Source organism: Nestor notabilis, unplaced genomic scaffold, assembly GCF_000696875.1.
Source record: "Nestor notabilis isolate BGI_N333 unplaced genomic scaffold, ASM69687v1 scaffold1942, whole genome shotgun sequence".
NCBI classification, from domain to species: domain Eukaryota; kingdom Metazoa; phylum Chordata; class Aves; order Psittaciformes; family Psittacidae; genus Nestor; species Nestor notabilis.
Genome location: NW_009917691.1, coordinates 46,590 through 65,081, shown reverse-complemented (window position 1 = coordinate 65,081; position 18,492 = coordinate 46,590). Strand labels below are relative to the sequence as shown.

The following is an 18,492-nucleotide window of genomic DNA, read 5'->3' as shown; positions in this document are numbered from 1 at the left end:
ATCAACACTGTTTCCAGCTCAGATCTAAAATATAGCCCCATACAAACTACAATGAAGAAAATTAACTCTATCCCAGCCAAAACGAGCACATTCATTTGGAGAGGAAATTATGCTGAATAGTACTTCACTTTTAGTAACTTTTTGAGAAATAAGAATTGGCTTTTCCAGCTCTTTCAGCTTAAAACTGTAGATTTGCCTCTTGGTTCTTCTTCTAATAACTTTTCAAGAACAAATGTCTTAAGATCAGCTGTCTGCATGGGTGCGGTGTTATGAAGGACATTAACTGAGGTTTTGTTTGCTGGTAACACCTGCAGAAAAGCATTTTCTTCCCTTTTCCTAGGACATTCTTAACTGCATATGACTGTTTCACACAGTGTTTTTATTTAGACCTACACAGCTGACTTCGTTATTCATGAACATATTTCTTGGCAGTTGTCATATGAATAAACTGGGCTTGTATTATTTTTTTTTTCCTTCAGGCATTTCCTTTTGTTGTGTGCAAGTATTAGAAGGATTTAATTTGCTTCCATAATAATACTTGACACTTTATGCAGCGCCTCACGTTGTTTAAAAATGCATTGTGCTTTTCTTTTTCAGCTTCCCTTAAAATAGCTTCCTTGTGCACTTTTACTTCTGTTGTACTTGTCTGTAGTGATAATGCACACCTTCATTCTAGTTAGGATTAAGAAAGTAATAAGCGTTTTACTGTCTTTGGTCTTTTGATTGTTTAAGCTCCAATTTATTCAGAATTACATATTGGCTTTCCAGCCAAATTTCTTGCTTTGCAAAAGAGTTTTCTCTTCTTTCTCTCGTGATGGGAGGAAACAGTTAAGGCCACAGATGATAAGTGCACATTGACGTGATTATGTTTTTGCCGTGGTTACCCTTTTGGAGAAGTGCACTTGCAGGCTGAGGAGAGATAAAGCACCCATCTGTAAAGCACTGACAGCATTGTGTGTTAGTTTGCTTGTAAGTGGAGATGAGGTGTGATAGGATTTTGTTTTCTGTGCACAGCATGATTCTCAATTCTTCCTTACCTTCTTGGGCAGAGAACTAAGTAACAGAAGTTGCTGTGTTCAGGCCAGTAAAGTAACAGCATCTGTAAGAAAGGTATATTATTAACGCAGCTCTGATTGCAAGCTTATGATGATGCTCAACAGCTTAGGTCTTTACACCTATATTGAACTTATGGAAGGACTGAGTGATGCTAAATCACGTATTTTTGACTTCCAGTTCAAGTACTATTCTCCCTTAAATTTAAAAAAGGCTTCTTCATGGTATGGAGAGTAGAGATGGCAAATTGTATCTAGGATTAAATTACAAAAGACTTCACTATACAAGTTAAATGTTTTCAGTAACTTGGCAACTATATTAAACCATTTCTCTGTGGTTTTTGACTCTTCAGTAGACAATCAATTTCTCTTTTCTTAATTAGGTCTTTACTACTGTGCTGACTCACCCAAAATGTCCATAGAAGAATAATGGAAGCCCCTGAATACCTTGATTTAGATGAAATAGATTTTAGTGATGATATATCGGTAAGTACAAGTCTTATTTTATTTGTTCAAGTTGAGATATTCTTAGATATCTCAATCCTGATATAACAAACTACACTATTGTTAGAAGCCACACTCCTTTTTACCTTATATGTAACAATATTTAAATAAGTTGTATTTAGAATAAAATAATGTGTTTTTTTAAAAAGAAATCTTGATTCCTGTCCTCCAGGTACTAAAAACTACTTGCAAATCAAATTAATAAAAGAGTTATATTTCTGGGTTGCCTGTCTACTCTGCTGTCTTGTGTGAGTTATATGCACTTTGATGCTAACCTTAGACACCAAAATGATATTTACCTTGTTTTTAGTTGAATTTATTTAAGTTGTATAATACCTCCTGCCTCTCTCACCTCTGAATTACTCCATCTCCAAGTAAGTTGTTGCTCTGCCCTTTCCTCCAGTAGCCAACAAGATTTTATCAACAGGTGTGATGTATCTACCTGTGACATGGTAAAGAAAGAGGCAGAAAGACTTCCAGGGATTCCTAGACAGCACTGATTCTTAGTGTCGCAATTAAAACAACTGTAGCTGTAACTGCAAGCAAAAATGCTGTTCATCTTCATTGTTAGCGGTTCTTACAGGAAGCACTGATGATACAGTATATTCTATTATGATAATGCTCCTACTGCTAGTGTTTCTGCTTTTTGTGGAGTAGAGTTGCTAATACTTTGAATGTCAGTTTAACAGTGGACTTGAATACATAATTTAAGTCCAGTAGAAGATAATTTATTAATTCAGTTTTCAGATCAAAGAAAATGTTCCACTACCTCCTTCCACATTTTCATAAGTTTATAACCCCCCCCCCTTTTTTTTTTTTTTTAAATGAAATGCCTGGTTTTCCTGTTAGCATTTGGGACTCATGATTCATTTTAAAACATTCCAGATGCTTTATTTGCAGACAGATTCCTTTTGGAGAGGATTGGAGTTTTTTTAACCTATTGTAATATTGAATTTTTATTAAAGAGGAATATGGCAAATGCCCAAAATATTACAAGACAATGAGCCAATCTTATGTGAATACTTTATTCTGGGCAACTTTCTTTTTATTACAGTTGTATGCTAGATCATGTCCCGGTATCTGTTTCTATACTCAGTTTTGTAAAACTGTAAAACATAATAGATGTAACCTCTCTGTGTCTCTCCCATTGTGGCTGTTGCTGCATACTGGTGGTTTAGGTTACTCACTTTTCCGCTGAACAGCTCAGGCTGCCTGCTTTAATAGGCTGTTCTTTCACTGGATGCTGAACTTTGAATAAAAAACCAGCACAAATTATAGAGGTAGCATTTTTACTCCTTGCTTTAGCAGGTGAGAGAACAAAGTATTTGTTGCCAGAATCCAGATTAGCAAGAGAATTCATGGTTATGCTAGTGCTCTACTCATATCTCACCATATACAATTTAGAGATACCTGACCTTCACATTTTATCATTAGCCTGCTATGGAAGGAGCAGCTGCATAGCATCAATGTTAGCAATTTATATTGTTCCTGTTAGCCGTCTGGTTCTAATCCAATGCAGAACAGTATTGACTAAAAATAATGGCAGCAAGAAGGCTGTTAAAAAGATGCACTTATAAACGTACCTGAATTAGAAAGCCATTGTTCATAGTCCAGACCCTTGTAGAACATTCCAGCCACAATGACCAAAACGTAATAGACATAAAAATTAGACGGGAAATTGTTTGAAAAGGCAAATGGGCTTGGTTACTTTTTTTTTTTGTTTGTTTTGTTTTGTTTCCATTGCATTTGTGCATAAGAAAATGAAACTGTACATTTCTCCAATATTATAGATGCAGACAGATGTTCCATCCTTTTGACCATTTTCATGGCCCCTCTCTTGACCTGCTCCAACAGGTCCGTGTCTTCCTTGTACTGCGGGCCCCAGAGCTGGGTGCCATACTCCAGGTGTGGTCTCACAAGAGCAGAGTCTAGGGGGAGAGTCATGTCCCTCACCCTGCTGTGTAGCCCAAGTATGGTTGACTTTCTGGTCTGCAAGTGCACATTGCTGGCTTATGTCCAAATTTTTATCCACCAGTATCCCCAGGTTCTCTTCTCTGCTCCCTATCCCTTCCTCCCCCAGTCTGTACTGATACTGGGAATTGCCCTGACCCAGGAACAGAATCTTGACCTTGTTGAACTTCATCAGGTTTCATTGGCATGCTCCTCAAACCTGTTAAGGTCCCTCTGGGTGGCATCCCTTCCCTTAAGCGAATCAACTGCACCACTCATCTTGGTGTCATATGAAAACTTTCTGATTCAATCTCATTATGTCATTGATTAAGATATTAAATAGTCTGGTTGCAGTATGCACCCTTGAGGGACACCACTCGTTACTGGTTTCCTCTTGGAGATTAAGCTGTTGACTATAACTCATTGGGCATGGCCAATTTATTATCTCTCTAACTATCCATCCATCAATCCCATACCTCTCCAAATTAGAGGCAAGGATGTTGTATAGGGCTGTGCCAAAGGCCTCATAGAAGTTGAGGTAGATGACATCTGCAGCTCTTGTCACTCCATCATAGAAGGTCACAAGATTTGTCAGGAATGATTTGCCCTTTGTGAAGCCATGTTGCCTGTCTCTAATCACCTGTCATGGTCTTACTGTGCACTGAGGTGAGGATGACTGGTTTGTAGTTCCCAGGTCCTCCTCTTTAACATTGTTAAAAATCAATGTTATACTCACTTTTCTCCAGTCACTGGAGACTTGACCTCACTGCCATGACTTTTCAATATATGATTGAGAATGGCTTAGCAACTACCTCTACCAATTCCCTCAGGGCCCTGGAATGCAAATACAATGCTTATTTGGAAACTAAGATGGTACTATTCCAGATCTATTTTTGTATAGTGTATTTGACTGTGGTTGACACAGCAGAATAGGCTTCTGGCACTCTTGTTTACATTAAACAAAAATAACATTCTGTCTGCAATGAAGCAATGACATTAAGCAACCAAGCTGTATATTTTCATTTATTTCTTCATGAATAACTACTCACAGAAAGGAAGAAAAAAATTATGACATTTAAGTTGCATTAAATGATAGATATACTATTAAAAGTATGTTTTAAACGTCCTGCTTTTTCCCATAGATTTATTCCTGCCTGTAAGTTGTATGCTGTTGTTATGGTTACCTGAAGGTTTCCTAATCCTTTAATTAAAATTCTATTGCACTGTCAGATTGGGCAAATTGAAACTACAATTTTCTTCATTACGGAATAATACAAAATAACCTGGTCATAACCAGAGCTCCTGGTGCTAGTTATTTGTAAACTGTTTGGGGTTGAGTGTATGGATTATTGTTGTGATCATTCAAATAGCTCTGTATGAATAAAAGCCTGGCTCAGTGGTGCCAGTGCAGGACTGGGCCTGATCTGAAAGCTTGTGAAATGTGAGTGCAGTAAGTTAATTCAAAAGTAATTAAGCAGCTACTGAGTTGTCAGGTATTTTGAAACAGCTTGAAAACTTCTTCATGTCAACCTTTGGCAAGGCAGATGTAAACTATGTATGGTCAGGAGAATGGCTGATGTCCTGGCCTCCGATTTACTGGGACAGGGCACCTCCTGAGCCTGCTGTCATCCTTCTTTGGCCATGGAGTGAGCTGGGTCATCCCTCAGGCTTTTACAGGTGGACAGGCAACACATAGCCAGACTTTGCTTACCCAGCGACCATGTAGCTGCGCAGGCACAGTCACTAACTGCAGTGGATTGATTTATTTCCCATGCAGCTGATGAACTCATTGATAATTCTCTTTTGTTTGGTTTTTTTTTTACTCTCTCCCTTTTCAGAGCGAAACAAAGTACAGATGGCCACTAAAATGTTCACAGAAAATGATGCATTCCAGCAGAAATTTTTTATCTTTAACACTGTTAGTGTCTGTATAGGTATCCTTTAAAATTAAAGGGAAGGATAACATACAAAGTGTCTGTATAAGATGCTATAAACAATACATAGTGCAAATAACCAGTGATCCAAAGATGCTGATGACAGCCATTAAGTAAGAAGTTTATTTTGTGGAGTTATTTCTCCCATGCACTGTGCCAGCCTGAACAATTTCCTCCACTTTTTTGCTCTGGAGCCACTTAAATTGACACTAGTATTGGGAAAAGTACAACCTCAGGCCAAGTATTGTTGCTTTACTTGTTTTCATGTAATAAATGTCTAGGAAAAAGGGTGGTGTTGTACAGTTATAAATGACTAAATCATCAAATATAATATAAAGATATTAATGGGATTTACATATTAATGAAACTGGTTTTCACTAAAGCAAATAAATTGAAATGAGACTTAAATGGCTTACAGTAATGACAATACTTGGAAACAAATTAGCTGTAATGAAGGAGGTGTCTGTTGTCTCCATCTAAATGAAAAGAAAGAGCTGTGCATTTAAGAGCGGTCGCTGTTGTCTTGATGCAGTGGAGGTGAATTTGTTGAGTTCTTCATAACAGAATGCTAAAAGATAACTTTTGCTTTTTAATTTATATCTTTAAACTATTTCGTATATACATTACTATGCTACTATTCATGATGAAGTATTTCTTCTTCCTGATACTTCTCAGACACAGGTGAATATGCATATGGCATTTAAGTGGCACAGCACAAAACAGCCGTACTAGAGATTAAAGGGTTTTTTTGCATGTGTCTTTTTTAAAATTCATTGCATTAAAATTTTAGAACCATGTGAAACTGAAAAGGTTAACATTTGCATTAATTCAAATTCTGTAGTGCAGTTTTACATAATGAACAAATGTTTTGTACAAGGGAAGTTTCATTTTCCCCTGAATTAGTAGCATCAGTTGAAGAAAATTGGGAATATCTTGCAAATGCATGGAATATGTATTACTGCTTCTTGTCTCTTGCTTGCTGTTGATCCTGTTCTTCCATCTTACAAAGTTCTTAAGGGGGTTACTGAAATTCACTGTTTCAGGTTGGACATAGGTGTACCTTAAACGCAGAAAAAGAACCCAAACCTTGAACATGCATTATACTGTGAAGAAGCCAGGGAAGAAGCTTTTAGTTTTGTTACTGAATTTAACCATCAACCGCAACACACTTTGATTAAATACCAAATATCACAGTAAGCATTGACTAAGGAAGCGACTTGTTGTGCTTAGCTCTCACGTTGTCACTGGCCCTTGGATCTGGTTGACTTGGTTATTCTAATGGTGAAATGTAAGAAATGGTATTTAATTTTGTATGTAGAACAATTTAAAATTAATAAATGAAACATGGAAAATAAATAATCTATTTTAAATGACACTGGATAAGCATTAAGTCTAAAATTCTGTTCCAGGAAAGGGTTGCAATCTCAATCCGTTTGCAATACCTCTAGTAACCTTGAAATTTTTTGTTGAAGAAAAGCTAACAAATATTACTGATTATCAGAGCTGGAGGTAAGTGTATGAGAGAAAGTAGTTTTAGAGGGAAGAGCTGGCAATGGATTGTGCTTATGTTTGGGAAAGGCCCACCTTAAAGAGCAATTTTAGTTGCTTCCTGGATCAAAAGCAAGTTCTCCACATCTTGACCACAAAATACAGATGGCAGAAATGTAAATGCATGGAAGTCTTCTTGAGGACAGAGATGAGTGGGCGGAAATCTGTTAGTGAAATCAAACCAGTATGTTTAAAATACATACTCAAGTTTGTAACATTTGATAGATTTGTGGTGGTGGGAGGTGGTAACTGGATACATTTTAGTGCAATGTTGAAACAGAAAGAAAATCTGTTCTTCCAGGAAAGAACAGGAAAAAAGACGAAAAGAAAAATGGCTTTCTGTTTTTGAGGTTGCCTGACAAAACACATAGCAATGGAATACAAAAGGCCTCATTCTAATTGAGTTACAAACTGTGTAATAGTTTAAACTGCACCAGCTGATCTCATGAAGCTACCATATTCCTCGGAGACATGTTTCTTGGATTCTCTCAAGAATCTTACCAGACTAGTTCACCGTTGCCTTCTGAGTCTTTGTGCTGAAATAGCAAGAGGTATAGCTTAAAGTTCAATCTTTATTAAACAATAACCAGAGCGAAGCACGGCACATGGTGTTTGTGCATGTGTACATTTAACTTGTATTAATTTGTATTTAGTAGCATCTTTCCCGCTGTTTTTGTTTTCCTGCTCTTTGTTGCTTTAGAATGTCACATCTTGCAGCCACAGCCTTATTAGACTACCTCTTGTTTAGTGGGGATTGGAATCAGTGGATATTCTGTGGTGTGCTGCTACCAATTTTAATTAATAAGTTTAGTACTGATTCTGGGAATACTTATGAGATATTCTTGTTGTAGGTAGGCTTTCTCAATACACCTCTGAAGCAGGCCAACAAGGGAAAAAGTAAGGCATGGGAGGTTTTGGGGGCTTAATAAAGTAACTACAATTGATTGAGCAACAGTCTTAAACTTGCGCTGGAGAAGTAAATTACTTCTGCAATTGGTCACATGGGGTTGACTTCAGATTGTTTTGAAGTAGATCGCCAGTTGTGATTAGAAGCACATCAAACTCAGAATGACGAACTGTCAGCGAAAACCAGGAAAATATATGACCATTTTTTTTTTTTTATGGAAAGCTTATGTGGTTTTATATGTAGTTGTTTTGCTTCATTGGTCAATAGCACACCAGCTAAAAATATCTGTTTCTTTGAAAACATATGGTGTTTATATAGTCCTTAAAAATTTTCGGTTGCGCTAACCCTAAATGGAGTTTTGTGTTTTAGTTTCCAAAATACTGGTTTTAATAGGGTTTTTTTAATATAAACAAAGCCATTGATCTTTCACAGACATAATGATTTTCATTTGTTTAAGTGAAGATTCCTGTAACGTTTAAGCATTTAATAAAGGAAGGCTTGCTATTAAGTAACTTAATTTCTGTATGTCAGAAAGCATAGCTTCTAACACTGGATCATGTGTCTTTCCAAGGGTATTCCACAAGTTTATAAGAAAAAGATGTCTCTTTAGTAAGAGACATATGTCATCCCCATTTTTTTTTTTTTAGTGATGAATTCAGAGAATAATATACTGATTAATATCAGGCATATCCTGTCACATCAAAGGAATAATGCAAGTGTGTTTTAATAAAGCCTGGGTTAGAGAAATGAGCCTGTCATCTAATATGTGTATGTACATGGATCCCTCTCTGAAATCAGATCTCTACAAATACAAAATATTTTCTAAATATAATACTCTACAAGTACAAATATTCTGCATTATTTTTATATATCTATTTGGGAAAGCTTGAATTCTGATTTTTAAGCATAAAGTGGGCGAAGTGAGACCTTTGACATTTACTGTGAAGCGTACATCTGTTCTCACCTTTGAGGTATCTTGCATCCCGTGGAAACGATGGACATATAAAATGTGTTTGTGATTTGAATAATAGTGATCTGCAGGAAGGAGAAATCTGAGATGGGAAGACACTTTGCTGTAGCTTTGCAAGTCTGTTTGGTATCCCTCAAGGTGGGACGCAAAAGCAGATGTGATCTGTTTTTTCTTGTGCAGCCTGAGAAGACCATCAGTCCAACATGAGGACCTCTTGAAAGCATTACTTTTCATCTTTTTAAATTAATTGCTTTATGTACTTTTTTTCCTTTTTTACAGTATTCTGTAACTTCTCTCAAGACCATCCCAGAATTGTGTAGAAGGTGTGATTCACAAAATGAAGACAGATCAGGTATGATGCCCACTTCTGTCCACCCATAGTTTTCTAGGCTGCCTTTTATTGTGTACAACTTGGCAACGATAGCTTCTTGGCAGTGTTCTGTTGTTTTGTTTTCTCTAATTTTTGTACAGCTTTCTGGAAACATGACTTCTTTTTCTTTTTTTTTTTTTTTTTTTCCCCCCAACAGATGTTAGTTCATTAGAATGAAAAAAAGTTCCAAAAAAGGATTTGGCTGTGTACAGATAAATGTAGGGCTTCATCTCAGCAGATCCAAACCACAGTATATGCAACAATTTACTTGAAAACCCGAGAAACCATTGGTGACAAGACATAATAATGTAGGCGCCAATGAAAAAATGTTGGATACATTTACTACCCATATGGCCATGACCAGTTTGAGGGGTGATATTTTGCCAGAGTCTGAAACTGTATCAAGGATGCTACATGATAGAATCTACTCTAAGGCATACTGTAATAGTTAAGATTAAAGCTGAGTTTTTTACTTTAATAGTGTAAACTAAATGAAGAGTCATGGCATATATATGAGAACCAGCTGGAGACCTTCCCCCCTCCCCCCAACAGAAAGTGCATTTAGTGTTGGTTTTCACTCTGTAAATCAGATTAATCCGCTTTTGTTTTTCTCTTCCTGATGGATCAGAAATGAATTGGTGAGAGGACCATTTTTGTTGAGCTATGAAAAGTTTATTGTGCTTTCTGATGTTTTAATTGAACTTTCATTAATGTTGTTTCATCAAACACTTTTATATCAGAAATGCAAGACCTGGAATTTATGGGATGGTAGAAAGCTTTAAGAACTGCACCATCCTTTGGCAATTTTTATTTCTCTATTTTCTTTCAAAGAGTTGTAATTGCCAAGGTGTGTAACTAAGTCAAAAGTTTCTGGGAGCTACTTCTTCTATCAGAGTCATTAAAGGCCAGGTCATCACAGCGGTGTGCCACTGCCCTTGGCAATAAAAGGAAGCAAAGATCTCCTTAACATACCTGTTTGCCATGTTACTGCCCACTTATGGCACAGCAGTGATAGCACATGCAGTATTACCTGCTGCAAGCAGATGCAAGAAAGAAGCAGAAAGGGAGAGGACCCCTGATTCACACCTCTCAATTTCCTTTCTCATTCTACCGCAGTCTTCCCCCTGTCCTCCACTATCCTTCCCTCCATATTCATAGAATCATAGAATAGGGTTGGAAAGGACCTTAAGATCGTCTAGTTTCAACCCCCCGCCATGGACCAGGACAACACACACTAAACCATGTTACCCGAGACTTGTCCAACCTGGCCTTGAACACTGCCAGGGATGGAACATTTTTAGGTTTTCCTACCTAAATTCGCTTTGTCACTTCCCTAAACCAGACAGCACTGGCCAGTGATCTGTACCCATGGGAAGGTCCTGCAGTTCCTTCCTCACCCTTTTTGCAAGATGTGCATGGAAGTCATGCAGTCAGTACAATCTCAATCTTGACTCCTTTGAATTCTTCCTTGGATTTAGAGAATTCTGACTCAGGAAAATTCTAAGCGACCTGTGGAGCCAAAGTATGTGCATCAGTACCCCCAGATTACAAGGTAAAAGATACACGAGATTGGAGAAAAGCTACAGGGCACATCCTGGTTTACCCACAATAAAGCGTGATTAAGGGTAGTTATTTGCTCTACCATCATGCTTCAGAAGAGTTATCTTTTTAGCTAACGTATTAACCACTAAGGTGGGCATTGTTCATCTTCAAAGATAAAAAATTAAAGACTGTAGTTTAAAAATGGATCTAACTAATTTTTCTGAAATGATGTGTTAGCCAGCCTGCCCATTGATTTCCAGCATTGACTAATGTAGAATGATGAACTGAAACAAAAATAGTCCTTTATGCTTTTGTTACTAAGCATGAAATTAGTTGCTTTCTTTCTGGTCAGATTTTATAAGGCACCATGCGCAAATGGTTCAAGACATCTGTGTCCAACAAGCTTCACTAAGCCATATAGTTGTTAAAGTATATTCTGTCAGCTATGATGACTTCTGGTTGTCATTAAATGTGTGTCTCAAATGAGGACAATATCCTATTCTAGATCTTTATTCACAGGTTGATGAAAGGAAGTTCATCTTTAATCTCCAACAGTTATCCTTCTGCATTCTATTAATTCCAAAAGTAACTGTCATTCACAAAATTATTCAGATTAGTTTCCTATTTGAGAAAAAGAAATGAATCAGTGAATATAAAATTGCACATACGTTCTGTCTCACGCTCTTTGTAGTTTTTTAGCTATAAGGAAAATTAAGGCAAAATTTGATTTGGAGGCAGTGTTAAATGGCATTGATATCACTGTTGTGTTCCAAATACCTCACAGATAAATATGTCTTAAACAGTACAGTATTGATTGGATAATTCATTGGTAGAATACTGAAGAATTTTCTCAGAAAAAACAACAATTAGTATGCAGTGACACTTGTGATACCTTTATATAAGTTCCTTTTCTACCTTGTTTTCACATCCTGCCTCTTCCTGTTTTATGCATTTTGTGCCAGAATGACCTCTTCTGATTTTTCAGTAGAACTTTACTTACTACTTCTCTTTTACATCCTTAGCTCAGTCTGAACAATGGTACACACTATTTATTTATTTTTATATTTTCTTTTCCTCTTCTATATTCTCTACAGCTTTTGTATTGCTCTTTATCAAGCTGAGATAAAAAAAAAATTGTTAATTAACTGAGGCATGTATTAATGTTTGCATCACCTGGAAAATACATTGTTACTTAAAAGGATGAATTATTATTTACCCTGTTTATCCTTTCTTCATTAGAGTAGCTTCTAATTCTACTTAAATGGGAATAAAACCTCTCTGTTCTTATCTGTGCAGAGTTCTTTAATTCTCATGTTATAGAACTTACATTAAAGAACCCTAAAATATATTTCTGGAAGTTATTAATATATTAAAACTGTAAAACAGTGCCACCTTCAGTTAAAATTGTTAAATATGATTTCAGTGATATTAATAAAATAGTAAATAGATACTCAGAACTGGTTTTGATTATGCATTTATGAGAAAGGGACATCCCTTCCTTCATTGCTTGAAGCCCCAGTATTGCTGCCAGTGTTGGGGATAAATTTATGTTAACAGCCATGATGAATTTTGTAAAAGTTTCCATAGTGTAGACAACACCTCAGTGTCCATATGCAAAGTCAGAATCACAGTGCTCTAAATGGGCTTGGAATGAGTACAAGTCTTAATTGATTCAAGAGTATGTGCTGAAGTCATATCACAGGGAAGAAGCTCAAACATTTCCTTCACAGGACAGTAACATTCCAAATGTGAAACTTTGTACATAATTACTGCAGGCCCCTAAACGATTATATAGTACATGAGCAATACAGTGGAATACTGCATTTAAAAGAATATTTAATAGGTATAGGTAGTTGTCAATGAAAATTGCAGGCTTCCTTAATGATGATGATGGAAAGGGAAGTAAACTACACAAGTGAATTTTTAAAACAAGGAGGAAGAGTTTTAGGTGAAAGAAAATCATTTGAATGCATTTGGCCTTTGTAGCAACAGAGTCAACCTAAAAGAGTTTGTTCGCATTTAATATAATCATAGAATCCTAGAATGGTTTACATTGGAATGGACCTTCAAAGATCACCTAGTCCAACCCTCCTTCCATGGGCCGGGACATCTCTCACTAGACCAGGTTGCTCCAAGCCCCATCCAACCTGGCCTTGAGTACTGCCAGGGATGGGCAGCCACAGCTTCTCTGGGCAACATGTTCCATTGTCTCACCATCCTTTTTGTAAGGGTACAAGACCTTGTACTTGCCCTTGTTGAACTTCCTAAGGTTCACACAGGCCCAGTCCTTAAGCCTGTGTAGGGTCTTTCCCTCAAGCAGACCAACTACACCACTCAACTTGGTGTCTTCTTCAAATTTGCTTAGGATGCACACAATCCTGCTGTCAATGTCATTAATAAAGTCATTGAGCAGTACCAGTCCTGACGCAAGAAGTGAGGAACACCACTTGTTATTAATGTCCATTTGGACATTGAGATGTTGACTGCATCTCTTTGGCCATGGCCATCCATCAAACCTACCTCTTCAAGATGGGTAAGAATGTTGTGGGGGACTGTCAAAGGCTTTACAGGAGGTGAGCTGGTTTACATTAGTAGCTCTTCTCTTGTCCAGTAATGCAGTTGCTCTAATATAGAAGGCCACTAAGATTAGTCAGGCATGATTTTCCCTTGGTAAAGCCTTGATGGTTGTCCCTACTCATCTCTCTTTCATCCATATGCCTTCACAAAGCTTCCATTAAGATCTATTCCACAATCTTCCCAGGCACAGAGGTAATGCTGACTGGTCAGTAGTTCCCAAGGTCCTCCTCTCTACACTTTTTAGGCGGTGAACAATTGAAGTCTAAATGATAAAGAAGTTTCTTGTGTTTTCAGCAACAGAGTACCTCCCAGAATTGTATGCTGGGCCTTTCCAAGTACATGCTGACAAGGGCTTGAGATAAAGGCTCCCAGATAGTGTCTTCTCTTGTTTCTTTGTCAGTTTTGCACTTTGTTTCCAGTCTTGTTACTCCCTGCAGGCAGGCGGTGTTCTTCCAGGGAGGTTATGTCTTTATTTATAGCATAAATTAAGTCAGATGGCACCTCTGAAGGCTATCTTGGCCATCTCCTTGTGATTAGAGCAGTTCCCGTTACACTGTATCACTGAAGGACCTATTCTCCAAATAAATGCTGCAATAAAGAACATTGCAACCAAATTATTTCAGGGTACTGTTGTTAGGGAAGCAACTACAATTCTCCCCACTTCTTTGTCAGCAAGAAATAGCTGTGATTCAACCACAGAGGTTCACAGACTATTGAAAGATCTATTAGATAGTCTTACCATACTCCCTGGGCTTACAAGAGCTCAAGTAGTGCATTGTTCTCCATTATTCAGTTTTACTGTGGTTTGTGACTGCAGAAGTATGGAAAAAAAAGTTTGAAATGCAGAAAATTTGGACATAGCACAGCCTGGATGCAGGTCAGGTCATTAGGTGAAAGTGCCAATGTCATTGATGACTGATAAATATTTGGATAAAAGGAAGTAATATGTTTGTTCTCCAGGACAGTGTTTTAGTGCAGTTTACTATAAGATACTGCTCTGCATCCTGAGAAGAAATAGAGATAGCAAGCTAAAAAGGCTCAAGGTTTTCACTGAGGGATGTAGCATAGTAATAGGGATCACTGGTTGCCCCCTATGGAAGAACAGGAGTGAATTGATGCTCTTTTTCATTCCTGTTAAACTGGTGTGTAGGTGTGAAGTGACCTAGTAGAGCAACATGGACTTATTTGCCAACTGATCTGCAAATGACTCACATCTTTTACTGCGTGCCAGCACCACTGCCTGTTGTATGTCACAGCTGTTCAACAGCAGCATTCATCATTACAGAACACTGGTCAAAGCATAAACCTAAATGAGTCCATGGTGGTGGCGACAGAAACACACTGTTAGGAGTTTGACCATTTCCTCAGGCAGTCAGTGCTCTTTGAATGTGAGCCATTCTGGGTTCACAACAATCTGGCATAGCAACGTCTACAAGTGCTGCTCTGCAGTATGTTTAGTCCATTTTGTAATGATAGTGATGTGTGATATGCAGCCTTTTGCCACTTCCTCTTTGTGTCACCAGTGCTGTTAACTTCATAAACCATCATCATTTAAAATATGTTCCTGTACCCATACGCCAGGGAGACAGGCTCTCGCACGCACACCAGCAATGAATTTCAGTGGTAGTTTCCTTATAAAGCTAAAGTAAAAGCTGAGTTCTTTTTTATTTTCATTATACTCAGGACAATTTAAAGGTATTCTGATGTTTGGCGTTAGATTTTAAGTATCACAGAAACTGCCTGTCACAAGGGTAAAGTTTCATCTGTGCATGAGGTAGTCTTGGTGGTTGGACAAAACTCATATAGTTACCCTGTAATTCTACAGATGCGTATATACCAGATAAAATTCCCCCTCTCGCCTCCCCCTGCCCTAGATACAGAGATGATGTTGAAAAATGCTCTGAAGTCAACAGATGATTCCAATTGGAAACATGTTATAAGGATTTTTTTTTTAGAAAGTTCAAGGTAAATATTGATTTCTAAAATAAAATCTGATGAAGTGATTAAATTGCAAGAGAAGTTGCTCCCTAACTGTGCCCTTTTTTATTATTAACCCCCAGTAGTTTTAGGACACCTACAAATAAGTAAACAAATAAACAAATACAAAAACTAAAACCAATCATTCAGGCCTCTTTATTCACATTCTGCATTTTCTCATCCTCAAGAAGAGCTTAGAGCACAATATAGGGTGAAGAACAACCTTTTCAAATTTGATGCTTACAGGTTTTCATCAGATACTATATTCTTTTGTGCAAAGGAAATGTTTTAGCACCTCAGGTCTATCAGGCAACACAACCCTTCTTTACTGATATGATTGAAGTCTCTCAAGTTTTTATGTTCTCTCATTTTACTTCAATGGGACTGTCCAAATCTCCATATTAACGAATAAAAATTAAAGAAATAATTTTAACACTGTAGTTGGAAAGGAAAATTGTCATCATCTTTTACATTTGAGATACTGGTGCACAGAAAAGATATGTCTTATCCAAGATTACACCAGAATTATTCATCAGATTCTGGAATCAGGCTAGCTGCTTTACATTCTAGTTCCCTTCCTTAAACTCAGACCATCCTTTACTGTTGTTTATAAAAGAATCAAACAGTATTTGTTTGACCCAGACTTTTAATGGCCTCTGCCTGAGTTCATAAGTATGGAGAGATGAGCAAGAAGTTTTTCCCCTGGAGCAGCTCTTGAAGACTACTCACATAACTCCTGCTGTGCTGGTGCTTTGGAGGATGTAAGCAGCACTTGATTTTGCTGCTTCAGGGAACAAGCACCTGAAAAGAGAGTAGAAGAGATTCAACCATGCCATGATCCACTCTGGCCTATGGTTTCAGTGCTCTGTAGCATGCTGTATACGCACATGCATACGTATATATGTATATGCATATGTATACGCAGCATATGTAACCATGCTGTTATTGCTTAAGCACTGATGCAGCCTCTACAGCAACCAAGTAGAAAATGGCACAAAGAAGGATAGCGTCTACCAGTCTGACTTCTTTTCTTCCCTACTGCTGTGTGGTTAAATGCCATATTCTAATCATTTATTAGATGCAATGTAAATTCATCATCCCAGTTAAGTGAAGAATATGTCTCTAGGTCAGTAAAAATATTGCTAACCATTCTCTGTATTCCGTTTTGTTTTCTGGATAAACAGTGTTTGTGAAGGGGTATTGGGAAGAAAAACAGGGAAAAAAGTGGAAGTACCTTACTGTGCTCTAACTGTAATGAAAGAAAAGAGAAATACATGACTTCACAATGATCCAAGACAGATTTGTATCAAAGGCCATTGCTTCTTTGCAGTGTCCAATTTTACAATTTTGTCATCAGCGGTTTATGTAAATACGTGTTATTAAGGTTAGAAAGTGGAGAAAGCCAAGCAACAAAATAAATGTAAGCCTAAATAAAGTGACGACAAACAAAATTCTGATGCCTTTTCCTCTGTCTAGACCCCTGTGTTGAAAGCAGTGTTTTCATAAAACTCAGACAGAATTAATTTCCATACTGAGTGCTTAATAGTTCCTGTCAGAACAAAACAGCTGGGAAACATATGGTATCCATTTTCCTGTATCACTTGGAAAAAATTTCACATGTAAATAAAACCAACATAAAAGTGTAGGCCTTTGAACCTAGAATCTTATACAATACATAAATAAGTCAGTACAGTGTGTTCTTTGTATTGGCCCAGTAAGTTACATGCCTTTTGATTATTATTATTTTTATTTCTTCTTCGGAAATGTATTCTTAAGCGCTTCCAAAAAGCATTAAGGTAATTTTCAGACATCCATAACTACTAAGCCGTACTAATCCTTCACTTCAGACATTAATGTTGCACGGAAAGTGTATATATCTGTTTCGTTAGGAAGGTGTTCATGGCAAATAGTGTGTTTTGACCGCAAATTAGATCCCACTGATATGCAGTTAGCATGTGTAATAAATCTGCTTTGTTTAAACAGTATTCTTGCCTTTCAGAATGCATTAACTCTTGAAAAGGGCATAGAAACTGCCTAAAGGCTTTAGTGGTTTTAGTGCTGTCTCTCAACCAAAAATAACAAAATAAGGAGAACTCTGGCACAGAGTTCCAGGACTGTGTAAAAGAGCGCAAGTTCTGTAGGATTAAGTTCAAGTTCAGTAGGATTAAGAGTTCAGGTGTCTTGAGCTCCATTTCTTATCTGCAAGTCAGATTCACTGCTCAAACTCCAGATCCTGCAGTGCACTGAAATAATGCTCTGGAATGTCCAGAGCTATGTACGTGTGTGGGGAGTGTGTGTGTGTGTGTACTGGTTATATCTATAAGAGATGAAAAGCTTGGCAGAGAAGCCCAACATAGAGAAGTGGAAAAATGAAGCATCATGCCTGAATAAGTAGGGTTAATTTTCAGATCAGAGAATCACAGAATAGTTTAGATTGGCAGGGACTGCTTGAGCTCATGTAGTTCAAAAGCCCTCCTTAAGCAAAGTCAGCTGGAGCAGGTTAAGCTCCGGACAGGCCAGTTGGATTTTGAGCATCTCCACAGATGGAAACTCTGCAATGTCTCCGTGTAACCTGTGCTAGTGTTTGACCAGCCTCACAGTAAAAAAAGCATTTTCTTATGTTCAAGATGGATTTTCATGTGTTTCACTTTGATCCCATTGTCTCTTGTCCTGTCAGTGGGCATTGTGGAGAAAAGCCTCATTCCCCCTCTTCACTGCTTCCCATCATGTAATTATACACAAAGATAAGATTCCTTCTGACCATTCTCCAGGCTGAACAGTCCCAGCTCTCAGTCACTGTTCATATAAATTTCCAGTTCTTGTATGAAAAATAGATCTAGAGATAACAGGCCTTACAAATTAAATCATTGTTACTTTTGTTAAAACAAATGCACTAAAAAGTTTCAACTAACTCTTTTCTTGACCTCCCAGAAAATCCTACTCTTATGATGTATCTCTGTGTGAAAAAAAAACCAGAGTGCAAACCAGCATAGTTGGACAGGACCACTCTAAACACCACTAGGCTCTTATTGATGTCCATTACATGATTAGAACTACTTTATTTATAATTGATTACAATGTATGTCCTGCTTGAAGAAAGCTTCCTGGAAGTCTCAAATTCTTCAGTTGTTTTGACAGAGATGCTGTTAAAGCTGCTGATA

The 18,492-nt window shown here is 37.5% G+C and overlaps 1 protein-coding gene across 1 annotated transcript in view; it reads left to right on the top strand.

Moving 5' to 3' along the window:
• The first annotated feature begins 1,433 nt into the window (after positions 1-1,433).
• Positions 1,434-18,492, top strand: part of SNCAIP (synuclein, alpha interacting protein) — a 48,885-nt gene continuing 31,826 nt past the window's right edge. Inside the window, exons 1-2 of the mRNA XM_010009354.1 lie at positions 1,434-1,538; positions 9,145-9,217. Coding sequence (XP_010007656.1) covers positions 1,482-1,538; positions 9,145-9,217 — 130 coding nt within the window. The 5' untranslated portion in view covers positions 1,434-1,481. The remainder of the gene's footprint in view (positions 1,539-9,144; positions 9,218-18,492) is intronic.